The 21,287-nt window shown below is 48.6% G+C and overlaps 1 protein-coding gene across 1 annotated transcript in view; it reads right to left on the bottom strand.

The window, feature by feature from the left end:
• Positions 1 to 9,633: 9,633 nt before the first annotated feature.
• The window catches only part of LOC142579850 (creatine transporter-like), a 54,741-nt gene continuing 43,087 nt past the window's right edge, over positions 9,634 to 21,287 (bottom strand). Inside the window, exons 12-14 of the mRNA XM_075690467.1 lie at positions 20,010 to 20,110; positions 19,348 to 19,500; positions 9,634 to 9,942 (exon numbers count right to left, since the gene is read on the bottom strand). Coding sequence (XP_075546582.1) covers positions 9,730 to 9,942; positions 19,348 to 19,500; positions 20,010 to 20,110 — 467 coding nt within the window. The 3' untranslated portion in view covers positions 9,634 to 9,729. The remainder of the gene's footprint in view (positions 9,943 to 19,347; positions 19,501 to 20,009; positions 20,111 to 21,287) is intronic.

The following is a 21,287-nucleotide window of genomic DNA, read 5'->3' as shown; positions in this document are numbered from 1 at the left end:
ATGATGAACGAAAATATGGAAAAAAAAGCGAGTGTTCAGTAATTATTTACAATGTTAAATTTAAGCAAGTACGTGAAAGTTTCACAGAGCCATTACACTAAAAATTATCCATAGTTTTACGGAAAATGAAGTTCGTGCCTCATGCAGTTGTTTTAGGAGTGTGCCAAACGTTTGGAATAACGGCAGTATAACCTCTTAGAACGATTGAATAAGTAACTTTCCACAAAGGCTGGAATGAAACCACATAGATTCATTCAAAGCACTATTCCTATTTCAATGAAATATAAATGCCGTGCCTCGCGTAGTTTACCAAGGAATCCAGAAAAAGTAACTAAATGAATTGTATAACACATAAAATATGGGAGAAAGTAGGTATTTAGCAAATATATTCAAAGCACGTAATTAATTAATAAAATTCAAACTTTCGGTATACATATCACCAAAAAAGTGGCCCCCCCAGTTCCTCAAAATATGAAATCTCTACTTTTCTTTGCTTCTGCCAGGGAACATGTGCCAGTGTAACCCTTATGTTGAAGAAGGCCAAAAATAAAATGGACAGACAATGTCAGAAGTGATACAACTCAATGGTAAAAATGCAAGACGGTCCTGTAATGGTATTGTAATGCCTCTGTACATTCGACAATGTAATTTTCTTTTTAACACATGAAACACAAAACAAGAACACGACACAAAAGCTACAGAAATTATGAGAATTGTCTACTAATGTGCAAGCATTGTTTGGGTTGGCTGTGACTTCATTTTTGCTTAGTTTTGCTTTTATTCTTTATTCAGACATATCCCCGCTTAGCCCAAAAGCGTTACAGCAGGGGGGTTGCAAGCATGAAAAGAATACATCGTGACTCTCACTGCACACCTGTTCACATGCAGTCTATTTATTCCACTGCGCAATAGTTTTTACAAAAAAAGAATTGGCATACAGGCCCGTCCTAGCCCGGTATTCTCTAATTTTGCACTGGTGGTCAGTGCGTGCTGATATATAGTCTGGTGGTTTTATGTACATTTCCCTATCAATTCCAGTTTTGTTGTGATAGATTTCATACAGAAGCTTTAGCCGCAGCTTCTTTCGGCGAGATGACAGGGACTCCCAGTTGAGTTCTGTTTTCATTGCTGTGCAACTGTACTTCCTCCCGTACCTCCCTGAGACGAACCTTGCTGTTCCTAGATTATGCACGTCTACCCATGGCATTTCCGGTGGCAAAGAATGCTTAGGCTTTAAGAGACAATTGCCAGATTTTCTCACCGCGTTTGGCCCCTTGAATGCAATTGTACCGAGTGAGCTGGAACATCGGACACGAGCGCGCCTCGACGGAACACAGCAGTCGAAAGGGAACACCAGCTGCCATAGTACCGCATGGGGTGTTGCGTGAGGGGAGAGCGCATCGCCGTGATGCCGTGTCACCCACGCTGTCGCTCTCGCAAGCCTGTGTTATGCACACGTTCCTTGTCCACGTAAGTTCTTGCCTGCGTTCTGACTGCGCCTTGCTGAGGCCTAGTGAAATGCACCAAACGTTTCAACGCACATGCTTACCTGCGAGACGATCATAACTCGAAGGACGCTCAGAATCGTTGGGCCACCCCAGAATCTCAAGTTGGCCTACCCCCAAATTTCACTTGTACCACGTTCAAATTTCAAGTTGGCCCACCCCCAAATTTAGGTCGGGCCACCCCACATTTCAAGTTGGCCCACCCCCAAATTTAAGTTGGCCCACACCGACCCAAAGTCATGTTGACCCACCCCCACATTTCAAGTTGGCCCATTCACTGTAATCTTCCCCGCGCATTTTCTAAGGAGCCCTATGTATCTATGTCTATGGATATTCTATATTATTTTTTGCTTTATATTTTTCATTATTGCTTAAAAGCTACCAATCATCTACATTTACACTAGCATAACAATTAAATGTTTTAATTTGGAAATTACACATTTTTGTGCAGATGCAAGGCATTACACCTTTCGCGTGTCTGGGGTGGGGAGCTCCCCAAAGAATGCTCGTGCATTCAAAAAGCAGAAAGACCACACAGGACAACCACTGCCATAACGATTGGTCACCAACTCGCGCAACTGTCGCTATTCCTGAAGATCGTTTTCACAAACATATATAGGATAAGTGGTGATTACATGATGAAATTCGACAGCCTCTGGGCATATACCATGTGTCCTAGCTATTAGTCGAGTTGTTCGAGAAACAAAACAAAATATTTATAAAACACAGTGGAAGATGCAATTGCACAACCTACCGTGCTCGGTCGTCAGAGTTCTGAAGACTGAACAATGCAGGTCTTAAGTTCGTATGTTGCACCGTGGTTTTTAAAAAGTGAAGCTTTGCGAACATTGCTGCGTTTTCATGACTGTGGGAGCTGCGGCTGTTTTTTTCGCTGAATCGACTAACCAATCACATCGGAGCAAGCGCGCCGCTGGGTTCCTTGCAACACCACCAGATGGCGCTCACCTTCGCGGTAACGCAGAGCGCTATGGGGATACAATAGGTACAAGGTGCTCCGGGGCATGTGGAAAGGTGCAACGGTTCCAGGACTTACTTTTGGAAATGTGGTTGTTTGCTTCAAATCAGGGATACAATCAGGACTCGATGGCAACCAAAAATCAGTGGGACGCCTCGCACTGGGCGCTCACGGGAAGACTACAAATGAAGCTGGGCTGGATAAGTTTTAAAGTGAGGGAAGCTCACAGTAAAATTGATTATGAAGAACGACTGAGGAATATGGAAGAAAGTAAATGGGCTGGGAGAGCGTTGAGGTATTTGTACAGAAAAAACATTGATTAACAGTGGAGGAAAAGTACTAGGAAGCTTACCAGCAAGTATGCGGCCTGTAGGGTGAGCAACACAGCAACAAAGAACGTCAGGCGGAAACTCAGAGAGGCTGAAATGATCTCGCGGGTGGCGGCAATGAAAAAGAAACCTGCCATGAGCACCTATTTATGAGGAAAAAAAACGAAATCAGGAAAGAAATAATGTATGGTAACTCAAAGGGAAGCTCATTACGTTTCGAAGTGAGATCGGGATTCCGTAGAACACGCACATATAAAGCGAGATGTAAGAAGGAAGAAGTATGCGCTTGCTGTGGGAAAGCTAGTGAAATGATAGAGCATGTTTCATTAGAATGTGAAGACGTCTGCCCGCGGCAGTCGATTTAGGCACCACTGGCCTCCTTGAAACCCTTGGGTTCAGCGAGAGCAGTGCAAAAGTAAACATGTCCGCAGTAGAGATTAGTAAGAGGCGATTTGAAGATTGGTGGAAGAAAAGTAGGGAAACGTCAAACAGATGTCTGAAAACAAAGTTCACAATAGGAGGTCAGAAAATTTGCTTATGGGAATTCATTGTGCGTTTTTTTTTCCTTTTTTTACCTAGGTAGGGCATTAGGCAGTACAATAGCAAGGGCTAGGTGGCGCAACCCACCGCCCTGTTCCAAAGGGGACGCTCATAACAACCATCCATCCATCCACCAACGGCAGCGCCCGGTGTGCGGGGAAAGAAAAAGAAGAGTCAGAAAGCTCGCTTTCACGCATCCGCTGCTGCACGGTAATGAGAACGTAAACACTTCTCGCAGATAGAATGGATTCGAACTGCACTACGCAGTGGCGTAGCAACAGGGGGGGCCGGGGGGCCGTGGGCCCCGGGTGCAAGGGGCCAGTGGGGGGGGGGGTGTCATTTATGCCTGAATGCACCCGTCTTTCCGCCAGCTTGACTGGGCGCAAATTGCAGAGAATGCTCCGGTATCCAGTAGCCCGAGCTCAGGAACCCGATGCGCAGCGCCGCAGAATTCTCGACTGCAGCTCTATCAACGCCTCACGAAATAATTGCACGAATGTGCGGGCTAACAAATTTAATTCGCGAAATGGTCGCTAAACTACTCGCCTTAGCGGAACGTTTCATGTGGGGTACGCTCGTGCTGTGCGTTCATGCTGAGAGCAGGAGTCGCGAAACATACAGTGAGGCGTTGTAAGGCGTTGGGGCTCTTGGGTCCCTCTTTCGTTCAGAACGCGCAGCGAAGACGAACAAAGACAGCAGCAAAAGGGCGTTCAACCAGCGCGCCCGGCGCTCGCGTTTACGGCGAAGCGTTCGTGGAGAGCGACGTTGCATAAATGGGGCCGTCAAAAGTCGCGAATGGGATTCTCTGGATCGTCTTCAGACTGGGTTCGGCCGAAGAGTTTGGCGGCGTATGACTCGACAGGCTGTAGTCGCGGGCCCGCCGTGATGTCCGGCTCACTTTTATTTCCCCTCTCCAGCTCGCTCCGAGAAGCCGCTGCGAAACCTGCCGTTATGTTTCACGCTTTCCTTCTTACGCTCGAAAGTTTCAGAAAACTGTTGTTGTGTGACTTCATGCCACAAGTACAGTCTCTGTATCAGCTGCACAGAATTTTATAAAAGAAAGAAAGGGGAATTTTGTAAGGATATTTCCCGATCGAGATTCTATGAAGATATGTCTTTTTGTGATTACTGGGAATTCGGTAGCGCGAAAAATATGGCAGATAAGTAATAACCATGTCCTTAATAATCCCGTAATTAGTACTTATAGAGGAAGCACTTCAATTCGAGAATTGAGGACTCAAAGTCATATTATTAACTCAACAAAAACTTCTTAGACAATATCGTTTTGGGTGCTACAACCTGCAGTACTTTGGCACTGCGGGCGGCGCCCAGTATGAAACCCGGAAATTGCCGATATCCTCGCCTTCCTCGACCACATCAGGGGGGGGGGGGGGTGACAGAAGACCTATGGGCCCCGGGTGCCAGACAACCTCGCTACGCCACTGGCACTACGTACGTATGCGCACACTGCCTCTGAAACGCGTCCGTGCAACCACCCACGTACGCAGCGCGCGAGTTCGTGCGTACGTTGCAAAGCGCGCGTGCCTGAAACGGCAATAGTTGGCTGGACGCAAAAGTTGAGAAGGGAATTGATGTCTTGCACACGCAGGAGCCGGTAGTGTAAAGCCCCTTAAACTTCTCGGTAGCGTGCTATTGAGCGCCGCCATATGCTAGCTCCTAAAACTGCGTAGCCAATATCAGCCGCCACGAAGTCAAACCATAAGCCGGAGTCATATCTTCGGTCGGAGCGCTCTCGTGGACACGCGAGAACGTCCCGCAAAGGCCGCACAGCGCGCGACAGACGCTACGCAGCGTTTTGAAAAGCTGCGCTGCATGCAAGAGATCGTGCGTGCTTCTGCGTACTGCGCATGCGCACTGTCGCCTCCGCCGGTTGCCTGCGTACGCAGAGCTGTTGCGGACGCCCGACTAAAACTCACGTTCAAGGCGGCCGCCATAGTCGCTAGAAGTCGGCAACTTCTCTTAAAAAAAGGCTTGGTCTATTTTGTTTATGCCCGCGCTTGTGTATGTGCGTGCGTGTAATCGTGTTTCGACTCATGTAATCACAGAAAGCTTCGTTGTATGTAGATTCCAAAACGTTGGATTTGCTGCATTTCTAAATGCTTCTTTTTTTTCGTTGAAGAGCTCGGCTAACGTTCATCAAAAAAAAAAAAAAAAGAACCCCTTTGTAGCTATGAGAATTCCAGTCCTTGAGCTAGGTATTCAAAAAGGTGGAGATCACTTGGTCAAAAGAAGCGTTGGTCAAAAGAAGTCGCTCAGCAAAAACGTACCCTTCTTTGCGCTTCTTGCCTGCACACTGTGGCCACTGTGAGGGCAGGTTTTTTGAGAAAAGAGTAATATTTCGTACCGTATTAATAGCAGGCATGTACCGCTGACCATAGAGGCATACCGTATGAAGAAATGAAGAAATATCGTCGCCCAAGCACTCCGCACAGATGGTTAACCAGCAAAGCTGAAACGTGCAGCCCCGGTATTTATCACTGCGTTAAAGGGACGCTAAAGGTTACCAGAAAGTCAAGTTAAAGTGGTAGAGCAATGTTCTAGAACGTCTAAGGCGTCAATCTAATCGCGAAGAGCTTTAGTAACCGAGAAATTGAGGTAAATGCATGACACGATTTGAGACCCCCCAGCGACATTCCGGTACTAGCCCGATGACGAAAGCACTCCTCATAATTTGTGTTACTAATACTCAACTACTCGTATTGAAAATATCATTTCATTCGATTATAAGACGGAAGAAAATGCTACTTGTCTACGTCTATTCGATTCTAAGAAAAAATAACATTTTGACGTTGCTCTTCCGTAGTATGGGTGATCGAAAGGTTTCGTTTTCGCTCGACTCTGCGCCGCGCACGCTTTGGAGTTTCAGTAGTTTCGTTATCGCGTCGTGCTGTGAGGGTTCTGCTGGCTCGCGAAACTTTCATTTCGAGCAAGCAGTGAGAATGCCACGTCCTTGTGATGTCGTGGGAAGCCCTCGTTGCTTTCCCGCTCCGGAGAGCCGGTGTCGAGGCCGCCGTCGTAGTACGCAACGACGCCGGCAGCGCGGGCCCTCAGCAGCAGGTCGCGCTCGTCAGTGCTCAAATCACTGAAGTTGAGCCCAGCATCGCGAGCCAATCTGTCGTTGTCAGGGTCCATTGCGACGAGCGTTGAAGTTTGCGTCATAGAATAAAGTACGAGCTTATGGTCGCGCGTTTCTCCTTCCGCTAGCCACCATACTCCCGCTTTCGCTCTGCTGCCGGCTCTGTCTTGGCTCTGTTTCTGGCCGCGCGTTTGCGTTTTGTGCAGAAAAGCCGTAGCGCCGTCTGCGGACGCCGTTCTACTCACCGATGGCGCAACGTCACTATGAGACCATGATGTCAGTACTCCTCGATCGGAGGGCGGGCGATACGAACTGCGCTAGAGGTACGCGGACGCTTCAGAACGCATTTTCTCTGAAAATAAGTCTCTCCTTGGCACGAAACAAGCGTTTAGAGGTTTCGGGGATAGTATTTCAACAGTCTACGTTCACTTAATAGTAACCTTTAGTGTCCCTTTAATCCCGACGGTTCATTGAACGATGGCTTGGTAGGCTACCGGATCCTCGGTACGCAGTTGCGGCTCGCGCTCGGCTGCACTAGCCTGTTCTTGTTTAAAACACGTTGGCGGGCTAGTCGGTTTGAATCCATGATAGTGTAAGCACGAGTGAACGAGGACGTAGAAAGAAACAGATACACAGAGACGGCACTACTTAAACTATAAATTTTATTTTCGTACGTATCGATAAATATATACCGTATGAGCGGAAACAAATGTGACAGCAAGAAAAGAACATTAAGTGCCGCATGTCGATGAACTGCACACGTGTGCAAGGAATGGTGAATACATATACTGCAATGGTTACAACGATAAACCGAGAAATCGTATCTCCTTTTCAGATAGCGACACTGATGGCTTGCTCACGCACCTTTCCTCTAATTTTGCAATTCCATAGGCATCCACAATCTCCCTTGTCATCCTGCTATGAGCCCTATACAAAATGGAAGCACTTTCAAACATGGGTTTCTAGGAACAATCTCGGCAATGAATACCCAAATGACCCGAAATTACCCTAGTGACATTATATCGATGCTCTTTTAGTCTCTCATTGATGAATCTGCCGGTTTCACCAACATACGTTCTCTCGTACGAAAGCGGAATAATATAGACGTTACGAGTGCAGGTTAAAAATTGTCTGCGATGTTGAGTAGAACATGCGTGCCTTTTGTTATTCTCTGAATTAACCTGTTTGCATAACTTCTGTAGACGCTCAGAGGCAGAGAAAACCACGTCCACCCCCGACTTTGCCGCTATAGATATTCTTCTGAGATTATGTGAAATGCAATGAATGTATGGTACCACAGCAACTTTCGTTGCTCTAGCAGTGGTACTGCTTCCCTTCGATGCGTTTTCACTTCCTGCGTAAGCCCCCCCGCGACAGAGGTGAGCATACGCATAAGGTAACCAGAATCTGCCAGGCGCTTGGCCTGGTTTCTGAAACTTGTTTCCACTTTGTGGTCACATGACTTCATCAGAGAATTATTGAAACACGATGTTACTACTGCGCGTTTTACTACTCCGACGCGGCCTATTCAAATACATGTAAAACGCGAAACCGTTTTTATGAGATAATCCCTGGACCGATTTTGATGAAATTTGTTGCATTTGAAAGATGAAGTTAAATTCTAGTGATTGTTGGAAGCGGAATTTCGATTTAGGGCTTGAATTTTCTTAAAACTATTTTCAAATATTTGACCGTTTGAAAACAATAGAAGCACGAAGTTTACAAATTGATAGCTATGCATCAAGAACTGATATCGCGGTTCTGTAAACGGCATCCATTAGATCATTCAAAGCGGACAAATTCAATATGTCATCTTACATCTTACATGAATTTGTTACGTTGGTTACAACGGTTTTACAAAAGTTGTATTTCCCTATGATTAAATTTTTTTATATTCATGCGTAACATATCGATTTTGTCCGCTATGGATGTACTTTTAGATGCAATTCACAGAATTGTATTATCATTCTTAGTGGTTGAGTTACAGAGTTGTAAACTTGATAGTTTCGTTTTTTGAAAATTTTTGATTTTCGCCAATTTTTAATAAAAGATTGACGACCTAACTCAAAAATTCGAAACCAACAGTCACTAGATTTCAGGTTTTTCTTTTAAATGCAACAAACCTCGTCAAATTTGGTGCAGTGGTTGCCGAGAAAAACGAATTCTCCTTTTACATGTATTTAGATAGGGGCACTCGAGCTAAAGCTTCCTCTTAACTCCAGCAGGACTTTTGTTGGGAAAAGTACGATCCCAAGCCTCGTTCACTGAGGTGTTGTCCCCTTTGTCGTTGACGCATGAAGTCCCCATAGGCAATTTCATAAGGTTTTTTAGACTTTGGATTGTACTTTTCCCCACAAAGGGCTTGCTGCGGTTATCAGCCGAGAGGCAATAAGCCAGTCCTACCATTTCATTCCGCTCACCGTTCACCGAACGCACGCTTGAGGGCAGCACAATACCACGGCACAAACGCTCCGTCACGTGGCTTTTTTTTTTTCATATTTCACGGGCTGTCTTTGCAACCCGGAAAAAAGGACTACGTGCGACGTATCGTAAAGAACTCGATCTGCGGTTTATGAAACTGTTATACAAATATGCGTATCATACTTGGGGTCCTCAGCCAATAATTAAAAAGCTGGTTAATTAAACTTAATTAGTGAGTTATGGGGAAAACAAAAATTGTCCGAGCTACTATAGGCTATTGCGAATAGCATGCGTTCGGTTCAATTCGCTTCCCACGCGCCTTTCATTCTTAAATTCTTGGCTCAAGCTATGTGGCACACCCTGTATATTACAGCAACAGTTTATACACGGCACCCTTTCACGAAAGTCAATTAGAGCCTAACTGTGAAACAAAGAGGGACGTTAGGTACGTGGGATGTTTTAAGTGTAAAATATGACATACGCGCTTCTTTATAGGGAAACTCAGTTTACATTGAGAAAATGTGACCTAACCTGAACTTTCACGAATTTCGCGGAAAGATGTCGCCACACAGGTCACTCTCCGTGAACTCATCGCTTTCGGGTTTTTCTGCTCATCCGCTGCTGCAGACGGCAGACGCCAGCTCGTTCACTCAATGAGCCGCTTGACGGTTTCGAATCAATAACGAAGGCCACGAAGCAGCAGACGGCTTAACGACCGAGGCTTTATATTTGCCTCAGGCGCATCGCAGACGCGGTGGCCTTTCTACAAGCTGCAGTCGTATAGCTGCCGCATATGGCAGTGAGAAATGTTGGCACGGGCGGGGAGTGCATTGAAGGGCCAAGCGCCCGCGCATCCGGGGCTCAGCGGGATACGCTCGGAGCGGTCGCCGCCCAGCTGCCGCCGGTCTGGTTGACGGACAGCGACGCGCGCGGCAAGCTCTTCTTTCCCCCTCTGCCGTTGGTGATCGTCGACGGGAGCACGTTGCGCCCCGGCAGTACCTCTTGGTAGCGAGCAAAGGTTTCGGGGTCCGAGGGACCGTAGCCAACCTCGGGCTCCATCGCTGCGTATATATCCTGGACCAAAAAAAAAAAAAAAAGCGAGGTGAAGCAATAGGGGACTCGATCCCTCACGTGCTAGTGAAAGTTGAGAGAACAGGTGCTATCGTGGTTTAGTGAGCGCACTCTTAGAAAAGACAGATATACGAAAGAAAGCAGGAAGGCAGGGAGGTTAACCAGTGCGAAAAATCCTGTTTGCTACCCTACACTGGAGGAGGCGGAGATAAAAAGACAGACAGACTGCCACGTTGTAGTGTCGGAGAAGAACCTAGTAGCAAAACTGTGAGTAGAGAAACTTTATCGAGCAGCTCGTGCCCAGGGAAATCGAGTGACACTCAAAGCACTACGATAGCGGAGAGTGCAGACGTCGATCGTCGAAATTTGATCTGCCGGTCAGACGGGTCACACAGTTCAACACAATACAGTAACTACTAGAGGGAATCCTGGCCCTGCGATCGTTCAGCCACCGTGGGAATCAAGGGAAGTAGATGGCTTTGTCTGATCTCCGTGCTTGTGGATTGAGACGCTCTTGTGGCTTTGTTTATTATACGCTTTATATGTCTTCACTGTTGTAAATTTCAAGGCGATCTATACTTAGAATTCAAAGTGCAGAATATTCTGCCAACACGCACGATGGTTGCTATATGCAGCGGCTCAATCTGTCGAGGTGGCCAAATTGAAACGCGCCAAGCGTCTCAACACGCTAGCTGGCCAGCAAGAAATTCGGGAGGGCGTTCCATGCTGTTGCGTACTCCAGGGTAGCGTACCGTACTGCTGCCGATAAGTAGCGGCCTTATCGAATATCGGCCGACATTACTTATTGGGTAGCGTGGCGTTGTCGGCGGGCTGCAGGCATCCGGTAGATCATGGCGACCAAGCTGGGGCGAGACGATTTGCTAGTGAGAAACTTGCACGGTTTATTCAAAGGTAGTTGAAAGAAAATAAGAAAAGCATGAAGTATGAAGTCTCAAGTAAGAAGTATATCAAAGTACATTTCGGAGCCCCTTAAATAGCTCTCTACAAGTGTGGGCGGGATCTTGCTTCCATCGATGACACGTGACAGGCACGGAGAGAGGGCCCCTCCTCCTGCAATACCAAACACGGGCAGGAGAGGTCGATCCTCTCAGCGACGAATCCGGTCGGGTGAACGACCCCTCCGGTGCACGTGGGCTCCGGTGCGGGGAAGGTCGGGTGAATGACCCCTCCGGTGCACGTGGGCTCTTGTTCAGAGAAGGTCGGGTGAATGACTCCTCCGGTGCACGTGGGCTCTTGTTCAGGGAAGGTCGGGTGAATGACCTGTCGCCACGTGGTTTCAGACGCCAACCCTAACAGCATCTCCGGCGGGGGAGGAATATCCCGACGTGTAGGGGCCAGCAGCCGCTGTACGAGGGATCGGCGTTTCGGTATCAGGATTCCCCGTGGAGGTCACGAACCCTTCGTTCGTAGCAGGTAGATTCCAGGGAGTGGTCTTCCGTCCTTGGTGGCGCTCTTGACTTTTCTCCTTGGTCCGGTCCGGTGAAATTGGTCTTTGCCAGCAGGTCTCGCAACTTTTCGTCTCCTGCGAGGGCAAGCAATCACCCCAGAACAGTGCCGGACCCACAACCACAAAGCAGCGAGCACACGGCCACTCTCCCCCAAGACACACCCGGCTTTTAACAAAAAAAAAAAAAGAAAACTCGCTATACCTTTCCCATTTCCTACGCGTGTCCTCCCCCCCCCCCCTTAACACTAAAAACAGCCATTTCTTGAAAGCGTTAAGACGTGGTTAATAAAATCAGCTTACAATCGGCTTCACTTCGGAAAAACACATGAATGCACGAAAACTATGCCACGGAAACCCGGATGAGCATGAGGCTTTCGATACTCTAGGGGCAACGACTTAAACCGTCGGCATTGCCGTTAAGCTTACCCTTCTTGTAGCGAATATCGAAGGTGTACTGTTGAAGAGCCAAGCTCCAGCGCAAAAGACGACCGTTTTTCGTAGACATGGACTGCAGCCATGTGAGGGGACAGTGCTCAGTCTCTATGGTGAATCTTGAGCCAGCGATATAGCAAGCTAGCTTCTGTACCGCCCAAACTACGCAGGCGCATTCCTTTTCTGATGCACTGTATGCTTCCTCACGAACTGAAAGCTTTCTACTGGCGTACAGTACAGGGTGTTCGTTCTCGTCATCTTTCTTTTGACAGAGCACCACCCCCATACCCCTGTCACTGGCATCACACTGAAGAATGAATGGCTTAGAGTAGTCGGGCGCGTTCAACACTGGCTGACTCGTTAGTGCGTTCTTCAGCATACTAAAAGCCTTTTCTTTCGCGTCATCCCACTTTACCGTTTGTGGTTCTGATTTTCTGAGAGCATCCGTTAAAGGACTCGCAATCTCGGAATACCGCGGAATATATCTTTGGTAATAACCCGCCAAGCCAAGGAATGATCTGATGTCCCGCTTGGTGCGCGGTTGCGGGAAGTTGTCTATCGCGGTCAGTTTAACCTCGGAAGGCCGACGATGACCTTGCCCTATTACATGACCTAGATAAGCTACCTCCGCGCGCCCTAATTGGCATTTGGGAGCCTTAACAGTTAAGTTGGCCTCTCGTAGCCGACACAACACGGTTCGCAGGTGTTGCATATGGTCCGCCCATGATGAAGAAAAGATAGCTATGTCATCGAGATAGGGAAGTGCAAAATCCTCCATTCCTCGTAGCACCTGGTCCATAAGGCTAGAGAAGCAATATGGCGCATTCTTCAATCCAAAACTCAGGACTTTCGGACGAAAGGTTCCCATCGGGGAAATAAACGCTGCAAGCCTGGTTGCCCTCTCGGTCAACGGAACCTGCCAATACCCTCTGACTAAATCGAGCGTAGAGATGAAATTAGCACTGCTCACTTTCTCAAGCCTTTCCTCGATATGCGGTATTGGATAAGTCTGGTCCTTCGTGATTAAATTGAGCCTGCGGTAGTCGATACATGGCCGCGGCTCTTTCCCTGGGACCTCAACCAAGATAAGAGGCGAGGTATAATCACTCTCTCCTGGCTCGATTACACCTAGCTCTAACATCTTGTTTATTTCAGCGGTCATGACTTCACGTTGACGAGGCGAAACGCGATAAGCTTTCGAACGAACAGGGTCTGACGAGGTTAACTCGATATCGTGAACGATTGCAGTCGTCCTGCCCGGTGTGTCTGAAAATACGTCTTTAAATTCAAACACGAGTTCCCTCAGTTCGGCCCTCTGAATGGGATTCAACTCCGCCTGTTCTACTAACTTATCAATGGTCTCGTCAATGTCTTGTCTCCTTCACTGCTGGTAACTCTGGAAAGTCGACAGGCATTTCCTCAGGTTGGTTAAGGGACATGTTCACAATGGCTTCCCTCTGCCTGTAGGGTTTAAGTAGATTGCTATGGTACACTTGTGGTGTCCTTCGTTTTCCCGGTACCGTGATTACATAGTTTGTTTCAGATAATTTCTGAATTATGTCAACCGGTCCTTCCCATTGAACCTCTAGTTTGTTTTTCAACGAGGGTTTCAGGATCATTACCTTTTCCCCCACTTCAAAGCGTCGCGTGCGAGCCGTCCTGTCATAGTAACGCTTAGCCTTGCTCTGTGCCTTACGCATTTCCTGCCCTGCTAATTCCTGAGAAGCGTGCAGACGGTCCAACTGCTCTAGCACGTATGCCACAACCGAAGTATCGTCTGCCCGGCCTTCCCAGGCTTCTCGAACAATGCGGAGAGGGGAGCGAAGGCAGCGTCCGTAAACGAGCTCTGAAGGTGAAAAACCTGTTGATTCGTGCGGTGAGTTCGATGCGCGAACATTACTGCAGGCAAGCAACTCTCCCAATCGGCTTTGTGCTCATAACAAAGGGCTCGCAAAAGCCGTTTCAGAACTGAGTGGACTTTCTCTACCGCGTTTGACTGCGGGTAGTACACTGAGCTATGGATTATTTTAATACCGCACCTTTCCAGAAACGTCGAGGTCAGTGCGCTCGTAAAGACGGATCCTTGATCTGACTGGATTTCTGCGGGAAACCCTACTCGCGCGAAGATAGATAAAAGCGCGTTGACGATCTCCGCCGAGCTTAGTTCCCTGAGAGGCACTGCCTCGGGAAATTTCGTTGCGGGGCATAGTGCAGTAAGAATATGTCGATAGCCAGACTGCGTTGCAGGAAGTGGTCCCACTGTGTCTATTATGAGCCTGCGAAATGGTTCCGTGATAATGGGAACAAGTTTCATTGGCGCTTTCGCCTTATCTCCGGGCTTGCCTGTGCGTTGACATGTGTCGCAGCTTCTTACAAATGCTTCTATTTCTCGAAAGCAGCCGGGTCAGTAAAATTCCTGCAATAAGCGGTCCTTTGTTTTGCGAATGCCCAGATGCCCTGTCCAAAAGCCCCCGTGAACCAGGTGCAGGAGCTGCTCACGATAGGGACGCGGCACCACGAGTTGGTCGAATTGCACACCCTTTCGACTGGTGTACTTTCTATAGAGGATGCCTGCCCTCTTTAGGAACTTCACGTTCTGTTTGGCTACACCTTCTTTAGCGTCAGGCGTTAGGTTACGCAGGGTGGAATCTTTTTCCTGCTCAGCAATCAATGTGGCAGGGCTTATATTCAATAACCTTTGCCTGCACTCTGCCTCGCGAGACATTTCAGGCTCTGCTGCTTTCCTGACTTCATTAGCTGGTGTACCTTCCGCATCATCCCCTATAGGGCCGTCCGGTTCGGTACCGGTGGACGAATCCTCCTTCAAACCTGTTTCCTCCACTACTGGACACTCATACACTGCCTTGGCCGCGAGCTCCCGTGCCTTGGAACGAGTTAAGGCTTGCACTATCCCTTCACTAAACCCGATTCCCTTGCGTCGTAGCAAATCCTCAGATTGGTTAGAAAACAAATATGGATATTGAGGCGGGAGATGTGCCGAGACGGCAGCTTCAGTGTCTAGTACTCCAAAAGGTCTTTCGATACGAATCTTGGTCACCGGGAGACAAACACTGGAGGTTTCCACGGCTTGCCTTATCCAAGCACATTCTCCCTTGAACTGGCCTTCCTTTACGTACGATGGATGCACTACGTCCATTGTGGCTGCCGAGTCGCGAAGCACCCTACATGGTGTGCCGTTTACCACGAGGTCTCGAATGTATGGTTCTAGCAATTTCAGGTTTTCCTCGTTACTAGTTAGCGACATCAACACTAGCTTGGTATTTTTGCATCCCACGGAGATATGCCCCGTTTGCTGGCAGTTGTAGCAAACTATTGGTTTCTTGGCCTCGAAAGCCCTTTTCTTTTGCCTTTCTGCCCTCTGTTCGGGTGACTCCTCCCTTCCCTTGCTGTTCTCGTCACTACTTTTCACTGAATCTGACCTTTCCTTTGACTTATACTGATTCGACTTCGACCAACGCTCTGGCTTGTCGGCTCTGTATTTAGTCACCTCCTTCTTAGGAGCTTCGTTCCCTTCGAACGCACGGCGGGTGACGTACTCCTCAGCGAGATTGGCCGCTCTCGTGATAGTGTCTACGCCTGGCCTATCCTGAACCCAATGCTTGATGTTTACTGGCAGCCGGCGATAGAACTGTTCTAAGGCAACGCACTGCATTGTCTTTTCGGCATCGCCGAGTGCACCCTCTTCTCTGAGCCATTCCTTCAGGTTTACCTCCAAGGTGTACGCAAAATCTGAATATGACTCACTCTTGGTCTTCTCCACTTCCCTGAACTTTCGCCTGAATGCTTCCGCTGATAATCTATACTTTTTAAGCAGTGTCGCTTTGACTTCATCGAAGTCCCCTGCTTCTTCTTTCCCCATGCGGGCGATAATATCAGCTACCTCACGTGGCAGTAACGTAAGCAAGCGTTGCGGCCACGTGTTTCTAGCGAATTTTGCCTTCTCACACGTGCGCTCAAACTGCACCAGAAAAAGACCTATGTCCCCTCCTACTGCGTAGGGTGCCATCAAGTCTGTCATTCTGCGCTCGCTTTCACGTGCCTCTGTGCTAGGTCTTTCGGAATTTTGTGCTTTCAGAAGCTCAATCTCTAGGCGCTTCATTTAGAGTGCGTCGCGTGCAACACGGTCGCGCTCTTCTTTGGCCTCACGTGCGGCGCGCTCGCGCTCTTCTTTTTCCTCTAGGCGCTTACGCTCTTCTTCTTTTTCTTTAATGCTCTCGAGGCATTCCGTCAGTTCCTCGTCGTCTGCCCCGATCGCTTCGATCGCCTCAATGATCTCCGGCTTTCTCTTTGATTCGGCAATTTGGAGGCCCAACTCTTTGGCCAAGCTCAACAATTCCGGCTTCTTTAGTGCCTTCAAGTTCATGGCTGCCCTTATTGCTGCTAAACCTTCACTCAATACAACCTTGACGTACTCAAACTTCCGTCAACGGTTTAAAGAAAAATCACTGCTATGTACTTTCCAAAAAATACGTAAAGCCAAGTGATATCTCAGTGAAGAAAAGCGGTGCACTCACCATATGCAGTCATGATCCGGACACCTTCTTTCCGAACGTTGTTGCCAGGACGAAGAGGCTACGATCTCGTAGTTGTCGTCCAAGTTGGGGTCTCCAGGATTCCGTATCCCAATCGCTGCCAGCCAGTTTGTTGCGTACTCCAGGGTAGCGTACTGTACTGCTGCCGAGAAGTAGCGGCGCCTGCCTAACGAAGCTCGACCGACATTACTTATTGGGTAGCGTGGCGTTGTCGGCGGGCTGCAGGCATCCAGTAGATCATGGCGACCAAGCAGGGGCGAGACGATTTGCTAGTGCGAAACTTGCACGGTTTATTCAAAGGTAGTTGAAAGAAAATAAGAAAAGCATGAAGTATGAAGTCTCAAGTAAGAAGTATATCAAAGTACATTTCGGAGCCCCTTAAATAGCTCTCTACAAGTGTGGGCGAGATCTTGCTTCCATCGATGACACGTGACAGGGACGGAGAGAGGGTCCCTCCTCCTGCAATACAAAACACGGGCAGGAGAGGTCGATCCTCTCAGCGACGAATCCGGTCGGGTGAACGACCCCTCCGGTGCACGTGGGCTCCGGTGCGGGGAAGGTCGGGTGAATGACCCCTCCGGTGCACGTGGGCTCTTGTTCAGAGAAGGTCGGGTGAATGACTCCTCCGGTGCACGTGGGCTCTTGTTCAGGGAAGGTCGGGTGAATGACCTGTCGCCACGTGGTGTCAGACGCCAACCCTAACAAGGCTGCTAGTCGATGCATGCGTCCGTGGCGCATGGCAACAAAGAAAAAAGAAAGCGCCGGTGGCGGAATGGTATCAATATCGAGCTTCTGTGCTAGAGGTCCTGTGCTCGAATCCTGCCGTCGGACAATTTAATAATAATTATTTGATTGTTGATTACAAAGTACTTCGTTGAAAATAACGATTTTACAAAGTCGCTGAGCCTTTTGAAGCCGGAAAGACGAAGTTTACGCAAATACTTGGGTCAACCGCTCCCATTGCAGCTCCCGTAGACACTAGCGCCAGAGTTCCCTCTCGTAATTATTGTACGAAACTGTATCAGGCGGGTCAGCTATTTATGCTTGACTCGTAGAAGGTTCCAGTGCGATCGCTGGTGCGCGAACGAGGAGGAGGAGGAATAAACTACATTTTAGTACAGCAGATTTATGAGACCTAGGCCTCTCAACCTAGATGACGGCCTCGAGCCCTGATTACAATCTGATTTTGTTACAAAGGCTTCGGTGACAACACAAACAACAGATAGAATCGGCTACAAGAATAGAGAATGTGGTGATACATACAGGAGTGACCGGCGCCGAGCGATAGAGGTTAACATTTGCTAGGCGGCGAAAGGCGGTCACCAGAGAAAGATAAACAAGCGCACGTATAGATAGATAGATAGATAGATAGAGAAAGCACATGCATAATAATTGCAGCCATTCAGAGCACAGGTGCATCTCACTCCGCCACAGCAGCTGTGGAAGGCGACGACGACAAACGCGCGAGCACTGGCACGAGCGCGTTCCTCGCGGTTACGCCGAGGGACGGCGAGACGGCGACCCAGGCACGAAACTATTGACAGCGCGAAACGGCACGGACTACACAAGAAAGACACACTGACAAGCGCTGACTATCAACAGATAACTTTATCGACAACACACAAACACACACCCAGACACGGGCTACCGCAGAGATGCGCACTAATATCATGACGCCATCTTGTAGTTTCGTGTGGCACTCTGCTTTCCTCCTCATTCGTTAGCCACATTCTCGTCCTCCGCTTCGCGCTTTCACTGTAGCCTTCTACTCCGCTCTCCTCTTCGCTATTGCCACTCTTCATACCCGGCTCCGCTCCGCATTCGCCCTTTCATCTTTCTCTTTGCTCGTTCGCTCGTTTACGAGGGACGCTGAGGCATGCCGACACTCAACGCACGAACGTGCGCCTATGAGCTAACACACTAACATGAGGCAGTAACTTGGCGGCTAACAAAGGAGCTTAAGAAGTTGAAGACTGTGCAACAAGTGATTAAACAAAATATGTTAGGCGTGGCATTAAGCCACATGGAGACGGCGGTGTGGATACAGAGAAAACGAGGTAGCCGATATTATAGTGCATGCTAAAGCGAAATTCAGTTGGGCAGGCCATGTGATGCATAGGGAGGGTAACCGGTGGTCTGTTATAGTTACAGAACAGGTGCCAAGGGAAGGGAAGCACAGTAGAGGACGGCAGAGAATGAGGTGCTGTGATGAAATTAATCAATCTGCAGGCATCGGATGGTGTCAGCTGGTCCAAAACAGGAGTATAATTCGTAAGCGATGGGAGAGGCCTTCGTCCTGCAGTGGACATAAAACAGGCTTACGAATTAAGGCGAAAGCCTTAAGTGGCTCATACTTCCGATGGTCTGGAAAACGTGGCTTGCGGCACAGAAAGTCATCCGGGCTCGCCTCGCGCACACACGCGCTCGTGCCACTGCATGCTCGTGCGTTCGTCGTCGTCTTCCACAGCTGGCTCCGATGCAGCTCATCATGCCAAAAAAGGCAAGGTTAATTAAGATAGCGTTAAGTCAGGCACTCGAACCCGCGACCTTCGGTGGGAGTCGAACCCTCGAGCTTATGCGGATGTCGAACCCACGGCGTTTGGTGTTAAGTCGAAGTTAATTAGGGCACAGTTAATTATCGAGTTGAGGCTGTTGAACCCACGACCTTTGGTAAGAGCCGCACCCTCGACCTTTGATGGGAGTCGAAGCCACGACCTAGTAAATTAAGGTAGCGTCAATTAAGCCACTCTAACCCGCGACCTTTGGTGGGAGAAAACAAGTAATGAGAAGTAACAACGCATTCGAATGAGAATGTCAAGTGATTAAATGAATGTGTCTTGAGCACGCAGGCTTTCGCCTTCGCCCTCTTTGGCGTACGCTAAAGTGACTGTCATTTTTTTTTTGCGTCAAGTGGCCTGTACAAAAGAGACATGCCGCTGGGTTCACATCACTCACGTTGCGGTTCTCTGCAAACGTGCGCATGACCTGCGTGATGACGGCCACTATGCAGCAGAGGATGATGGCCAGCTGGATGACGCCGGTCCAGGCCGGGTAAGAGTAGTCCAGCAGGTGCTGCCTCTGGGCGTTGACCGAGCCGAGACAGATGGTCTGCGAGTGATGACGCCGGCGCATTTTGTTCTGGACATTGCCAAATTCAGCCATATTGTAGAATTGAGGCCATGTTGCCCGCTTTGATTGGCTCACAGGGCCGCTAGAACATTACCGATTGACTCAAAACGCAAACATGGCGCAATTGGGCAGTGTTCAGAATAACATAGTCTGACACCCGTCAGGTCTATTTCGGTAGATAATGGGTGTATTCGTACACGACGAAGAGATACTTTTGCCTGCTGCAAGGGGGAGCTCAGCCAGCACTCACGTGACTACGACGTCACGCACTGGTCAGGCGGTCCGGCGCGCCACATATGCGGAACATCGCGTACGCTTTTACTGGCTGCACTCTGACAACCTGCTCGCAAGTTCAACGCCTTTATAAGTTTCTATGGTTCGTACAAACTTCTGACGCAGACTATCGCTCTTCGTAGCGCGGATGAAACGAGGAATTTCGTAGCGAAAGCGCACGGAGTCGCCAGTACTCCGTCCGCGTTAATTCTCACCAAAAGAGCCACGGGGCAGAAGTATCGCCAGCATACAAGGAGATAGGCTGAAGGCGTCTGCCCCGACATGAAGTGTATGTCGTCATTCAGCCGGACAACGCCTGAAAAAAAAAATAAGAAGAAAAAAAAAGAGGAAGGTAAGGGGCGGAGGTTTTTGAGAACAAGGTTTTCTGAAATGTGGTATTGCTTGCGACCGTTGAAACGTACAATCAAACGGTAACGTGAACACGCGCGCAGCAGTGCTCGTTGTGATGGACAGGCAAGGGAAATGCACAAACAGCGAAGTTGAAGGCCGATAGAAATGTAACGCATACGAGGTGCCATTCCTGTCAGACAGGCGTGTTCAGCGTTAACGCCAGATCTGCAGTATATATATATATAGTCTATAGACCGTTTTATCGGCGAGGAGGGACGTAGCCTCGAAACAACGCGCCGCACCGCTGTCCTCCTCGCACTGGTATACGTGCAGATCGCCGTTTCTCCGAGCGGCAGCTTGGAGCGGTATAGGGGTGTCACTGCGAATTAGTTTTGCTAATTAGTTAGAATCGCAATTAGTCATTGCGATTCTAACGTGTCCCGTCTGTGACCGCTGCAATGCCAGATGACTTAGTCAGCGGGATACTACTGTGCTGTATTCGGCTGCAAAAATAACTTTCGGAAGCGAACGTAAAGTGCATCTCCAGCCGCGAAAGTACTTGACGGCATCAGTTCTTGTCGCGTGTAGGTTCCTGAGATTTTGTTTCCGTTGAGCGCACAACGACAAAGTAGGCATCCGTGATCAAACTGGGATATGAACGAAAGGTGCGTACTCGAGTCGGTCAGCTAGTGTGAATGGACGAAGTCAACTACTTCTTCGGGCACCCACGTAAAGGTTTAGTGTGCTAGGAATGTCATGCTTGGCAACCGCCTTTCTGATGAGGGTTGGCCGGGGAAGTATCATGAAAACAGTACGCGCCGACGAAGAAAATGAAGGCGTCTTATTTTAAACGCGACAGCGTTAAGGGCTCCGCGTCGCAGAAAATCGCTTGTCGGCGTCCGGCGCCGGCGTCCCCGTGTGCGAAAATTTAGGTATATGTATATGACACGCCTTGCTATGTCACACGCGGTATGTGCGGGTTATATTGCCACATCATTATATCACTAAAGTTGCCCGTATACCGTGTCTTACATTCTCAAAGTTATTCCTTGGAATTTTGAGAATGACAGCCCACAAACAAATGGCATGAAACAAAACATCGACAGCGCACGCCTGTCATGTTAAATCTGAAATATTAAAAG

This window comes from Dermacentor variabilis, chromosome 4 (genome assembly GCF_050947875.1).
Source record: "Dermacentor variabilis isolate Ectoservices chromosome 4, ASM5094787v1, whole genome shotgun sequence".
Classification (NCBI taxonomy): Eukaryota; Metazoa; Arthropoda; class Arachnida; order Ixodida; family Ixodidae; genus Dermacentor; species Dermacentor variabilis.
This window is presented reverse-complemented; position numbering and strand designations above follow the sequence as displayed.